We start from the raw sequence: 14648 nt of genomic DNA, 5'->3' as shown, positions 1-14648 counted from the left end.
TAAGCCAGAGGTCACAGATGTTTGGAAAGTTGATCTGTCCTTAGGCTAATGTTATTTTAGCTTTTTGGACGACTTAAGTTATTGTTTCTTAGGGATAATTTAAATTGTTTAATCTTTGCTTGTGAACTGCTTTGAGGTTTTTGTTTTTACAGTCAGGCATTGCATAATTTTTTATGAAATTAATAATGTAAGTTTTCTGGGAATGTGTTTCAGACGGAAGTCACAGGTGGATCTATCTATCCTCATGCATAATCTTATATGCCTCTGCCTTATACATCTTTACCTGCCTTTTCTCTGAACTAGAAAGCCCCAAAATATTGCCATTTTTCCTTACAGGAGTTTCTGTCCATTTCTAACTTTACTACACCCCTTTTGAAGGTCAGCAAGCATTGAACAGTATCCCATACGTGGTGGAGCTATATATTTGCATTGCAATATTGTTTGCAATGTTTGCTTTCGGTTCCTTTTACTAATGACCAGTAACCTTTTTCACAGCTGCTATAAACTGGGCTAACAGTGTCATTCATCTGCCCACCATACTATATCCCCAAGTTCCTTTTGCTGGTCATTCGTTGACAACTGGGAGCCATCAGCGTACATGTGAAGTCAGGATTTATTTATTCGGTCGTTCATTTATTCCAAAAATCTGCACCTCTTTAGGCTTGCTTAAACAATGAGCCATGTTTGGCAGGTTTAATGCCAATTATCTCTCCCCCTCAAAAAACCCCCAACGGTTTAGAGAGATCCTTGGGCATCTTTCCCTTTTTAATCAAATTATTCAAGATTGTTTCCTTCGTGATCTTGGCTGCTTTGCTGCTAAACCCCTATTGTCAGCAAATTTCTAGTGTTAAAAAGCACTCGGCAGTCCTGGAGCTGAATAAACACTTGGCTTTTGTTCTGGTACTTATTTTTGGTGCCGGAAGTTTTCAGTTTTGTCTGCTGTTGTGGTTGCTGCCCTCTGCAGATGAGACAAACTGCGGAGGTGCGTGGGTGTTGCTCTGTTAAACTCTGCCTTTAAAGCAGATAACGGTTTTGGATTCCGGCTTTGCAAAACAAGAGGCGATTGAGCTTGTATCCCTCGACGCTGCTGGTCTGATTTGTTAAGGATTTGACTCTTAGGTGAACTAACTGCCTCACCTGTTCGTTCAGGCCCACATTCCCCCCCCCCAACTTGCTTTTTGCAAAAAAAAAAATAAACATGCTTCCCCATTCCCTCTACCCGTGCATTACAGCAGAACATGAGTCTGCTTCTTTCCTGATGGTGACATAACAATGGAGTGAAACATCTTTAAAGTCGACTTCATCGCATTCTTTGTCTCTCCGTTGATGACTCAGTCTGGAGGGTTTGTTGCTCCAAGTGTTTGGAGAATTTTAAGGTCTCAAATATAGAATAAATGTTCATAAATGCACAGATATCTAAATACACAAACCATGTGTCTGAAATAGTACAGGAGAGCAATCCTGGAGCCATTTTGACTCTCCCAAGGACCTCAGATATTCCTCTGCAATAAGGGAGACAAATGGGGAAAGCCTTCGGATTGTCTTTTTGCTTGCAAATCCTGTCTTAAAGGCATATTTGTGTATGAATAGGGTGAGCCCATGACCTGGATTCAGGAACTAAAGTATTAACCATCACAAAAGAATGGCCAGGCTTCCCAGGTAGAGCAATCAGTGACCATTATCAGGTATCCTGGCAGGCAGGATTTCTGCTGTAGACCACCTCCTTCTGTGGTGTATGCATGATGTTTTGAGAGTGGTCTTGGGCTACAGGGTGGGCAGTTTCAAAAGTTTATATAAGGGCTTGTGCACCATTGTTCAGGGTTCTCCTTCCTCCTGCGTGTGGTGAGTGGGGACCCTGTTGCAACAGTTCCTTTAATAAAGATCAGGCTTACTAGCCACTTTGCTTCTCAATATACAGTGGTACCTCGGGTTACATACGTTTCAGGTTACAGACTCCGCTAACCCAGAAATAGTACCTCAGGTTAAGAACTTTGCTTCAGGATGAGAACAGAAATCGCTCAGCAGCGGCGCAGCGGGAGCGGGAGGCCCCATTAGCTAAAGTGGTACCTCAGGTTAAGAATAGTTTCAGGTTAAGAACTCAAGAAATTAATTTTTTAACCCGAGGTACCACTGTATTCTCGTTGGCTTCTGTTTTCTCCTACCGATAGGGAACCCATATAAGGACTCTATGTGGGCTCCGGAATACCCCATAAGGCAGGCATAGGCAAACTCTGCCCTCCAGATGTTTTGGGACTACAGTTCCCATCATCCCTGACCACTGGTCCTGTTAGCTAGGGATCATAGAAATTGTAGGCCAAAAACATCTGGAGGGCCGAGTTTGCCTATGCCTGCCATAAGGGAGAAGGAGCAGTTTTTCTTATAACACAAGTTTGCACTTAGATCGATGTCAACCCAAGGGGTGGGGAGCCTGGATGTTCACGGGCAAACTTGTCTTATAAGAAAAACTGCTCCTTTCCCATTATGGGGTATTCCGGACACCTTGTGTCATTTTGGCGATCCTTGGGGGGGGGGCACATTGCTCAATCATCTCTGCTCCTTCTAGCAGTGGCTACCTGCCAGTGTGGTGTTGTGGTTAAGAGCGGTAGTCTCGTAATCTGGTGAACCGGGTTTGCATCTCCGCTCCTCCACATGCAGCTGCTGGGTGACCTTGTGCTAGTCACACTTCTCTGAAGTCTCTCAGCCCCACTCACCCCACAGAGTGTTTGTTGTGGGAGAGGAAGGGAAAGGAGAATGTTAGCCGCTTTGAGACTCCTTCGGGTAGTGATAAAGCGGGATATCAAATCCAAACTCTTCTACCTGGGCTTTCGGGTAGCGGAGAGCTTTACACAGGGGGAGACTACGCAAGATCATAGAGCTGGACCAGGGGCTGTGAACCTCCAGCCTGCCAGCTGAATTAGACCCAGAAGGGGTCCCAATTTAGCCACAAGGAGGCTGGTTTCGCTAAACCACACCCATCTGCCCTGCACGGTCAACCATGCTTTTATCTTCTGGCTCCATTCCAATTGCCTTAGTTGCTGTTTTGACTGTTTGAACTGATGTGCTCTTGCTAATGGACTTGCCTGTTGACCATTTAGAATAGAGTCGTACCTTGCAAGTCGGACGGAATCCGTTCCGGAAGTCCGTTCGACTTCCAAAACGTTCGGAAACCAAAGTGCAGGAACCGTTAGACATCCAGGTTCCAAAATAAATGTTCAAAAACTAGAACATTCACTTCCCGGTTTTGATTGTAACGGGAGCTGAAACGTTCAGCAACTAAGCTGTTCGAGATCCAAGGTACCACTGTACAGTGGTACTTCGGGTTACATATGCTTCAGGTTACATATGCTTCAGGTTACAGACTCCGCTAACCCAGAAATATTACCTCGGGTTAAGAACTTTGCTTAAGGATAATAAGAACAGAAATCGTGCTTCGGCAGCGGGAGACCCCATTAGCTAAAGTGGTGCTTCAGGTTAAGAACGGACCCCCGGAACGAATTAAGTGGTACCCAAGGTACCAGTGTACATGTTTTTGTTTTAACGTTTCTATGTTCTGTTGTGTGTTTCAATTATGCATGGCTATTTTTTAAAAAAATAAATAATTTTTTTTAAAAAAATAGTTGGATTTATGCGCCTAGACAGTCTGGAAGCTATTTGGATAACTAAGCAGTGTACAGATAAATGTCTTGCAAAATGATGCCAGTCTAGACAATGAGTTAAAAGGTAAAGGGACCCCTGACCGTTAGGCCTAGTTGCGGACGACTCTGGGGTTGTGACGCTCATCTGGCTTTACTGGAGCAGGGACTGAGCAACGGGAGCTCACTCCATTGCGGGGATTTGAACCGTCAACCTTCTGATCGGCAAGCCCTAGGCTCTGTGCTTTAACCCACAGCGCCACCCGTGTCCCTAGACAATGAGATACGCAGCACCAATGCCGCTCCCAATCTGCATTGAAGCCCCAAACTCGGGTTCAAATTCTAGGGGTTTACATGCATGAGGTGGTTGCTAAAACCAATAGGCAAATTAATAACTAAGACAGTGTTTCTCCAGCTTGGGTCCCCAGCTGTTGTTGGACTACAACTCCCATCATCCCCAACCTGCTAGCTAGGGATGATGGGAGCTGTAGTTTAACAACAGCGTGGGACCCAAGTTGGAGAATCGCTGCATTCAGGTCTCATGGTCTGGGCTGCGTGCCAACAATACTTTTAACTCTGCAGTCCTGCCAATAATTCACAGCTGTGTTATGCCTCTGGAATGCAGCAGGTACGAGGAGCTCCTGTTAGGAATTTGAACCTAGCAAATATAAACAACTGTCAGGCCTGAGAGAGAGAGGTGGGGGTCTGCTTCTCTAACAACCCACGTTTAATAGCGGCAGGAAGAATTTACTGTGCCAGGCCAGCTTCGCCTCTTGGAATTACAATCCATTTTATGGTGTGTTTCCAATACCGTAAATACAGCGGTACTTTGGTTCTCAAACGCCTTGGTACTCAAATAACTTGGAACCCAAACATGGCAAACTCAGAAGTAAGTGTTCCGGTTTGCGAACTTTTTTTGGAAGTCGAACGTGCTCCGTTTTGAGTGCCACATTCAATTAGTGTATATTATTTCAGAGATGACAAATATACATGTGCTTTAGTTAGCCAAAGGCTAAATTGAACAGGGAGAACAAAAATGCATTTATGATTTCAATTTTATTAAATGTTTTATCAACAAAAACAAGGTGGTCAAAGAAGTGATACTTGTTGTGGAAAACATTCTGGTACTGCTGATTAGCATGCAATCACTAAGCTAAGGGTGGCTTAATATGTTTGAAACAGTACAGTGGTACCTTGGTTCTCAAACGCCTTGGTATTCAAACAACTTTCAAATGTTCTCCATTTTGAGTCTTACACTTCCAATTTGAGTGCCACACTTCTGTTTTGAGTGTTACGCTGAGGTCTGTTTTTGCAATTTATTTTGTGTTTTTGTTTTTGCGGCTCTTTTTTGTTTTGTTTTTGTGAGTGTGTGGAACCCAGTTCAGCTACTGATTGATTGACTGACTGTGTGACTGCAGTACATTGTTTATTGCTTTCATTTTATGGCTCAGTGGTCTCGTTAGACAGTAAAATTCATGTTAAATTGCTGTTTTGGGGGTTGTTATTAGAAGTCTCAAATGGATCAATCCATTTTGCATTACTTTCTATGGGAAAGCGCGCCTTGGTTTTGGAACAGGCTTCTAGAACAGCTTAAGTTTGAGAAGCAAGGTACCACTGTAGTATTTATTTCATAAAAGGCACACAGTGCTTGGTTGTAAGAAAAAAATCAACCCGCAGAGTGGTTCACAAAGAAAGACAAAACAACAAAATGACCAATAAGAGGCTTAAATAAAACTAATAAAAATCATTAGTATTTTTTAAAAAATTAAAAAGGTTAGCATTTACTGTCTGTCTGCTGATTGGCACTGACTTCATGTCTGTTCGATTGGCTGAGCGACCTTCGATCTCTTTGTTTCAACTTCAGGTTGGATCATAGAATTGCAGAGTTTGAAGTTTCTGGCATGTGGCAGCCCTTCCGATATCTGAAGATGGCTATCTTGTCTCCTCTCAGTCTCCTCTTTTCCAAGCTAAACATTCCCAGCTCCTTCAATCGTTCCTCATAATACTTAGTCCTTCATCCAAGCCCAGGACAGACCCCTGCGGCACCCGACTTGTCACTTTCCCCCAGGATGACAAGGAACCATTAATGAGCACCCCCTGAGCTTGATCACTCAACAAACTACAAATCCACCCAGCAGTTAGCTTCTTCAGCCCACATTTTACCAGCTTCCTCGCGAGAATATTGTGGGGGACTTTGTCAAAAGCCTTACTGAAATCAAGATACACTATGTCCACAGCATGCCCCTGATCCACCAGCTTGAAACTTCATCATAAGAAAAGGAATGAGATTCATGACCTGTGAGAAACCCATGCTGGGTCTTCGCAATCACAGCATCCTTTTCTAAGTGCTCACAGACTGCCTGTTGAATTATCTGTTGTAGGGCCTTTCCTGGTATTGATGTCAAGCTCACTGGTCAGTAGTTACCATGGGCACAAAACTTCCCCACCTCCAGTCTGCAGGGACCTCCCCTGTTATCCAAAAATTCTCAAAGATCATAGAAAAAGGCTCTGAGATTACATCTGCAAGCTCCTTTAGTACCCTTGAGTGCAGTTCACCAGGCCTTGGAGATTTGAATTACCGTATTTTTCGCTCTATAAGATGCACCAGACCACAAGGTGCACCTAGTTTTTGGAGGAGGAAAACAAGAAAAAAAATATTCTGAAGTCACAACAGCAAGAGGGGTCGCTGTGCAGTGAAAGCAGCAATCCCTCTTGCGGTTCTGGCTTCTGGGATAGCTGCGCAGCCTGCATTCGCTCCATAAGATGCACATACAGTGGTACCTCGCAAGACGAATGCCTCGCAAGACAAAAAACTCGCTAGACGAAAGGTTTTTCCGTTTTCGATTTGCCTCGCAAGACGAATTTCCCCTATGGGCTTGCTTCGCAAGACGAAAACGTCTCGCGACGTCTAAAAACAAAGACATGTTTTGTTTATAAAGTTAATTTATTTTCCCTTCAGTTTTTGAACTGCTCTTTACAATATGTGTGACTTTAAAGAGCAGTTAATAAACTGTTGTTGTACCAAATTTGGCTTTGTTTAGACTTTTTTTGACCATAGGAACGCATTAATTGATTTTCAATGCATTCCTATGGGATTTCGTGCTTCGCAAGACGAAAAATTCGCTAGACGACAAAAATTGCGGAACGAATTAATTTCGTCTTGCGGGGCACCACTGTACATTTCCCATTACTTTTTAGGAGGAAAAAAGTGAGTCTTATAGAGCAAAAAATATGGTAACTTAAGCAGCCTAGCTGTTCCCTTACCACTGCTCTTCCTATCTTGGTCTGCAGCTCCCTCCTTGCATCACTTATCCTTCTGGTAATGGGGCTTTCAGTCACCTGATGTCACGTGATCGGCAGGTGGGCTGGATTTGGAGGAACCCAGGATCTGGCCTGTTGGCTGGATCTAATTCACCCCCCCCCCACAACCTAGAGGTTGTACGTTCAGGTGGAACGTGAAGTGAAGGACATGAGGCAGGAGTTGGTAATGCAGGTGAGATGTGCACAAGCAAGTTGCCAGCTAGCTCTGCGGAGGCTCTTTTTATTAACACAATATGCAAAACCAATCAGATACATTTTGGACTGTTCCCTTTACATCTTCCAATCATGCGATCGTGGGGTGTTACATGTGGGAATGTTCAGGGGTGCAGTAGAGGATATATTGTCTGTTTATAGCATTTCCAGCTTGTGTTAACACGTTCACAATTTAGCAGAGTAACATTCCTCCTTTTAAACATGCAGCGGATGCGTTTGCTCAGGCTCGTTAAAGCCTCTATAATAACTGTTCTGGTATTTTCCCCTTATTCCCTCATAAAAGATAAGACACGACACAGTCTTCTATAAAAGTATAAAAGGAGTTTATTGACATTCTGTTCACAATCGGATCCCAGAAGGCAGACTTATCTTAGAAAAGTAACATACACTTGGAAACTATCTCATAAGGAGACAGTCCCTTTGTCCTCTCTTGGCCAAGAGAGCATCTTTGGCTAAGCAGATGTTGCTTCTTCGATGCATGGAGTCAAAGAGAGAGAGACCCTGCCCTGTGCTTTTGTCGTTACCTCCACGCCCACCTCTAGTCACATGCAGAGGAAGTCTGTCCCAGCCCAGAAGAAAACAGGAAGTTTACCTGCTGGCTGGACAAACATTCTTCCCCATGTGTAAACATGTTCACTCTAGGAATGTTGTACTTGACTGCTCTTGTGTTTCACATCCCACAATACAAAGTTATTTTGGCACCTGTTTCCACCATCTCATTTTCCCCTTGAGCAATGTATGACGAAGGAGACAAAGGTTACAGACAGGGCACGGCAGAACACTGAGAAAGCCAAAGGTTAGATAGAGGGCATGATGTTCAGACAGCTGTGGCTTTGTCTGTGGGTGGAAGTGTGCTCCACACCCGAAGGTCACGCGTTCAGGAACGGATTTGCTTTCTGCATGCAAAGCGTGGGCTGCTGTGATGGCTAAATGGAGCCTCCATCTGAATATCAGGTGTTGCGGACAACAGGGAGAGGGCTGCTGCGTTCCTGCCTTGCGTTGAAGGCTCCCTGGAAGCTGCCAGTCGCTGGTGGAAGCAAAATACCAAACCGGGTGGATTCCTGGTCATGAAGGGGAGGCTTGCCGCTTGATCAAGTCCAGCATCCTATTCTCACAGTAGCCAAACAGGTGCCTCAAGGAAGCCTATGTTGTAAACAAAATCTGCCCTTTCCCCCTTATAGGGTATCCAAGAGCCCATATAGAGTCCTTACATAGGTTCCCTGTTGGTAGGAGAAAATAACAGAGGCCAACCAGAGAATATTGAGAAGCAAAGCAGCTAGTAAGCCTGATCTTTATTGATCTGTTGCAACAGGGTGCTCCCCTCACACGCAGGAAAGGAGGAGGAACCCAGAACAATGGTGCACAAGGCCTTATAGAGACAATTTAAATTCCTTGCGCTGGAGTTCAAGACCACCCCTCCATACATCATACCACAGAAAAGGTGGTTTAAAGCAGAAATCTGAGTGGTTTGTTTACCTCCTATCTGCCAGGTTACCTGTTTAATGGTCACTTGATTGGATTGCCTGCTTTGTTGTTGTTTAGTCTTGTCTGAATCTTCGTGACCCCCTGGACCAGAGCACGCCAGGCACTCCTGTCTTCCACTGCCTCCTGCAGTTTAGTCAAACTCATGCTGGTAGCTTCGAAGACACTGTCCCACCATTTCGTCCTCTGCCGTCCCCTTCTCCTTGTGCCCTCCATCTTTCCCAACATCAGGGTCTTTTCCAGGGAGTCTTCTCTTCTCATGAGGTGGACAAAGTCTTGGAGCCTCAGCTTCAGCCCTTCCAGTGAGCACTCAGGGCCGATTTCCTTCAGATTGGAGAGGTTTGATCTTCTTGCAGTCCATGGGACTCTCAAGAGCACCATAATTCTCTCCAGCACCATAATTCAAAAGCATTGCTTGCTTGCTTGCTTGATTGATTGGATACCCTAGGGAGCCTGGCCAGTCTTTTGTAATGATAAATACTTAGTAATGATAAATACTTAGTTCCTGAGCCAGATCACAGGCTCACCCTATTCAAACACAGACAGGATTTGTGAAGGAAAAGACAATGAATGGGGAGGCTTTTCCATTTTCCTTTGACCTTGCAGAGAAAACATTTGCTCAGTTTGGGACAGTTTAAAAATGGTTCCAGGTCGGTCTTCCTGTGCTGATCTATGCACGTGCCTGGTTGGTACACTTATGAACATTTAACATATATCTAAGACGTCAAAAGGGACGCGGGTGGTGCTGTGGGTTAAACCACAGAGCCTAGGACTTGCTGATCAGAATTCGGCAGTTCGAATCCCCGCGATGGGGTGAGCTCCCGTTGCTCGGTCCCTGCTCCTGCCAACCTAGCAGTTTGAAAGCACGTCAAAGTGCAAGTAGATAAATAAGTACCGCTCCGGCGGGAAGGTAAACGGTGTTTCCGTGCGCTGCTCTGGTTTGCTAGAAGCGGCTTAGTCATGCTGGCCACATGACCCGGAAGCTGTACGCTGGCTCCCTCAGCCAATAAAGCGAGATGAGCATCGCAACCCCAGAGTCGGTCATGACTGGACCGAATGGTCAGGGGTCCCTTTACCTTTAAACCTCAAAATTCCTATCACACCTGCAAGCAGGACTTCTGCTGGAATAGCTTATTTGCTGTTCAGGTGTTTGATTGTATGGATAAAACACCCCAAACTTGCGTCTCCAGCTGTTTTTGGAGTATGTTGTAAATAAAAATCTGCCCTTTTCCCTTCTGGGGTATCCAAGAGCCCATATAGAGTCCTTACACAGGTTCCCTATTGGTAGGAGAAAATAACAGAGGCCAACCAGAGAATATTGAGAAGCAAAGCAGCTAGTAAGCTTGATCTTTATTGATCTGTTGCAACAGGGTGCTCCCTTCACACGCAGGAAAGGAAGAGGACCCCCAAAATTGCTGTGCAAGGGCTTATTAAGACTTTTGAAATTCCCACCCTGTAGATCAAGACCACCCCCAGAAACATTATGCATATATCACAGAAGGGGTGTAACCTAAGACCACCCCTCAGATACATCCCACCTACATCACATAAATTTAAATGTTGTTTATCATTTATCTCCTGTCTGGCAGGTTACTTGATTGGATTTCCTGGGGAGCCTGGCCATTCTTTTGTAGTGGTAAAATACTTATTTCCTGGGCCAGGTCACAGGCTCACACCTTATTCATATCTTAAATGTGTCCTTAAGACAGGATTCGTGAGGAAAGAGACAATGGGGAGACTTTTCCAGTTTGACCTTGCAGAGAAAACATTTGGTAAGTTTAGGAATCAAAATGGTTCCAGGTTGGTCTTCCTGTGTTGATCTATGTATGTGCGGTTATGAACATCGCCATATATCTAAGACCATAAAATTCCTATCACAAGTACAACTCCCACCATCCTCAGCTAGCAGGACCAAGTGTCAGGGATGATGGGAATTGTAGTCCACAACAGCTGGAGACCCAAGTTTGGGATACCCTGGTCGGAAAGTATGAATACATCATCCCCCACTGTTGTCTATTGATCTTCATTCTTAATTTATTTCTGCTTTTAACTTTTTTTGCTAACTTTTTTTGATTTTGTATTTATTTATTGTTGCAAACTGCTGCGATGTATCTTTATGATACAGCGGTACATAAATATTTGTTTTAGGAATAAGTAAGTAATAAAAGACATCCTGTGCTTCTACTGGACAGGGATAGGATAAATTCCAGTTGTGGCTGGGGGCTTAAAACAGCCCTCCCTTTAAAAAAATGCAATCGGGAAAATTTGCACGGGGAAATTCTTAGCAGGGATTTAATTTCACATTGGTGAGTAATAACCTGATTAGCCAATATTCCGGGTGCCACGTTGGGGACACTGATTCAAAATCTGGACTGGGGATTGTATTGGGAAGGGCACTGAGAGTGGAAACACTCTCTGGAAATACTTGCAGTATAAAAAAATAATAATTGTTTAAGGTGGTCTAGGGATACAGACACCCACCAGACAAGTCTGGGCTTGCCCACGGCTTAGTTTCATTGCAGACAGGCTGCTGTTGGGCTGGATAGGTGCCCAGGGTCCTGCGGGTTTTTAAAAAGTGCAAACTCTGGTATCTTGTCCAAACAGACATGAAAACACTACCAAGCCCAGCGGTTCCCTTCGGTTGCAATAAACTCATCCTCAGTACCCCCTGCCCTACCAAAAGCATTAAGTCAGGTAAGGAGACTGCAAAATTAAAAGCAGAGGCTACTCTAATCAAAAAAATTCCATCTGTTTACAGTTGGTCTCCAAGATAAATTATAAATTTCTCCTATTCCTTATTGAAGTTTTGGTCTTCTGGTCAGTTTTGCCATTTCAGCATAGTCCAATAATTCAATTTGCCATTCTTCTCTGGTAGGGACTTTATTTTCTTTCCATCTCTGGGCCAGAATATGGTTTATGTACCCGTGTGTGTGCGCCCACTCTGTGTATTTATGAACATTTTTGGGTTCTGATACCTTAGAATTATTGGGGGGGGATGCTTTGGTTGTTTCTCGGGGAAAGTGGGATATGCATGGCACCCGACTGCAAAAGTGGATGGGACCACTGGACCTTTTTAATGGTTGTATAGAAGAGGAGATTTCAGCGAGTGCATCTTGCCATGCCTGAAATTGCCCTCTGTTTGCATGGCCATCTTTTGGGGGCCTGTTTAGGGAAGCGTTTAATGTTTGATGCATTACTGTATTTTAATATTTTGTTGGAAGATGCCCAGAGTGGCTGGGGAAGCCCAGCCAGATGGGCGGGGTATAAATAATAAATTTATACTGCAATGTGCTCTACGTGGGGCTACCTTTGAAGGTGACCCGGAAGCTACAAGTAATCCAGAATGTGGCAGCTAGACTGGTGACTGGGGGCGGCCGCCGAGACCACATAACACCAGTCTTGGAAGACCTACATTGGCTCCCAGTACGTTTCCGAGCACAATTTAAAGTATTGGTGCTGACCTTGAAAGCCCTAAATGGCCTCGGTCCAGTATACCTGAAGGAGCGTCTCCACCTCCATCGTTCAGCCCGGACACTGAGGTCCAGCTCCGAGGGCCTTCTGGCGGTTCCCTCGTTGCGAGAAGCCAAGTTACAGGGAACCAGGCAGAGGGCCTTCTCGGTGGTGGCACCTGTCCTGTGGAACGCCTGCCCTTCAGATGTCAAAGAGAAAATAACTACCAAACTTTGAGAAGACATCTGAAGGCAGCCCTGTTTAGGGAAGCTTTTAATGTTTAATAGGTTATTGTATTTTAGTGTCTTGTTGGAAGCCACCCAGAGTGGCTGGGGAAACCCAGCCAGATGGGTGGGGTATAAATTATTATTATTATTATTATTATTATTATTATTATTATTATTATTATTGCTCAGGGTGGAAGATACACACTGCATGTCCAAACCCCTGGTGCAGTCCCTGGCATGCCCAGTTAAAAGAACAAAGGAACAGATAATGATATGATTTATATATCTATGCTGCTATTTTATGAATGAAAAGCAGCTCATCCTTCTTGTTGTTGGCATCTGTCTGTCTCAAACATCTCTCGAGACGGATGGAGGTTGCAAAGTGGTTTATAAACAATAAATAGCAATAAAATTCTAGAACATCACATTTATGACCTAAAGCATATGATCAGTTAAAACAACTGAAATATGTGACAAAACAACTAAAACCTTAAGTATTTTGACATCTGAATTAACGTACCATTTGTTACGGGCTGTGGCCTGGGGGAAGCAATTCAGATAATCAGATTCCTTTGTGTCTGCTGGCGACCTGAAAGTTATATGAAATTACTGGACTCAAAATAGATCAGCCAGCTTTGATTCAGTTCAGTCAAGAGTTGGAAAGATTAGCAAAACTGAAAATGCTACTGTTAGCAGCTGGTCACTGCAAAAATGTGTGTGTGTGTCTTGTCTATATTTGTATATATTCAAACTTTGCATAGAGGCGATAGAGAGTTTGTCATTTACATTCTGGGGCCTTTCAGCTGATGAACACACCCTCCTGCTCTGTACGTTCCTGTGCAACGCTATTATTCTTCCTGCATTTCCAGTGGGCTCTGATAAGGAAAAGTCCTGGGGTGTGGATTTACTCTGTCGGCGTGGTACTCCCCGCGGGTCTCTCTGGTCAGCAAAAGGAGGATTCTGCGGGCAAGTTGAAGAAGCAAACAGTGGTCAGTAGACCTGATCTTTGTTGCAACAAGGTTCAAACACATAAAGAGTAGGAACCCGAGCACTTTTAAGACCTCTCCCCATTTCCCATAGTATGTTTTTCAACAGCATCATTGATCACAAATATGTCAAAAAGTAGGTGTTAAGTTGTGAGCACTTTTAAGACCTCTCCCCATTTCCCATAGTATGTTTTTCAACAGCATCATTGATCACAAATATGTCAAAAAGTAGGTGTTAAGTTGTGGGTGAACATATCAGACAACACTGTGATTCTTCAAACAGCTCTTGTTTATTCACAGGCCAGAACAGAACTGAACTGAAGGGTTCAACCAGCTTGCTTATATAAGAGCTCCAGTACAACGCAACAGTAAACATTTTCTGTAACTATCCAATCACTGAACATCACTTTCGATCCCTTATTTGCATATGTGGACCTGAGTGAAAACTATCTACAGTATCCCCCTGCTGGCCCAGGGTGAGAACTTCAGTACATAACAGTAGGAGTGTTTGGCATGTAGAAACATGAGCCCATCACCGACCCCTGTCAATAACCCCAGTTCCTCTTCCCCAAGGGAACAATAAAGGAACAATAAAAATATTTACTCATCCCCCTAGCTGTAAGGCTTTCCTGTCCATCACCTTTCGAAGTACAGTGGTGCCCCGCAAGACGAACGCTTCGCAAGACGGAAAACCCGCTAGACGAAAGGGTTTTCCGTTTTGGAGGCACTTCGCAAAATGAATTTCCCTATGGGGTTGCTTCGCAAGACGAAATGCGAGTTCCTGTGTTTTTTTTCTCTCTCTCTCCCCTTTTTCTAAGCAGCTAAGCCGCTTATCAACTGATCCATCAAGTGTAACAAAAGGGATATTTACATTTCCCTGTTTCCCAGCCAAGTTAATCACACCCTTTTGTCTTCATCTGGGTTTGTTATTTCTGGAATGGCTACCTGTCTGGCACTCAGGTATCAGGAGGCCAGGAATTATCAACCAGGCAGAGGGGCTGCTGAGGAGCTGAGCTCATAGAATAGAATCATAGAGTTGGAAGAGACCACCAGGGCCATCGAGTCCAACCCCCTGCCAAGCAGGAAACACCATCAGAGCACTCCTGACATATGGTTGTCAAGCCTCTGCTTAAAGACCTCCAAAGAAGGAGACTCCACCACACTCCTTGGCAGCAAATTCCACTGTCAAACAGCTCTTACTGTCAGGAAGTTCTTCCTAATGTTTAGGTGGAATCTTCTTTCTTGTAGTTTGGATCCATTGCTCCGTGTCCGCTTCTCTGGAGCAGCAGAAAACAACCTTTCTCCCTCCTCTATGTGACATCCTTTATATATTTGAA

The 14648-nt window shown here is 44.3% G+C and overlaps 1 protein-coding gene across 7 annotated transcripts in view; it reads left to right on the top strand.

Annotated features, from left to right (window-relative positions):
• The window catches only part of LOC309377610 (PC-esterase domain-containing protein 1A-like), a 45709-nt gene that overhangs the window by 14814 nt on the left and 16247 nt on the right, over positions 1-14648 (top strand). Inside the window, exon 1 of one of the 7 annotated variants that reach the window (XM_081925143.1) lies at positions 4237-4260. The exons of the other annotated variants lie outside the window; for them this stretch is intronic. Coding sequence (XP_081781269.1) covers positions 4252-4260 — 9 coding nt within the window. The 5' untranslated portion in view covers positions 4237-4251. Of the gene's footprint in view, positions 1-4236; positions 4261-14648 lie in introns of those variants that run through there. 7 annotated transcript variants of the gene reach the window in all.

This window comes from Podarcis melisellensis (genome assembly GCF_964234715.1).
Source record: "Podarcis melisellensis genome assembly, chromosome: 9".
NCBI classification, from domain to species: domain Eukaryota; kingdom Metazoa; phylum Chordata; class Lepidosauria; order Squamata; family Lacertidae; genus Podarcis; species Podarcis melisellensis.
This window is presented reverse-complemented; position numbering and strand designations above follow the sequence as displayed.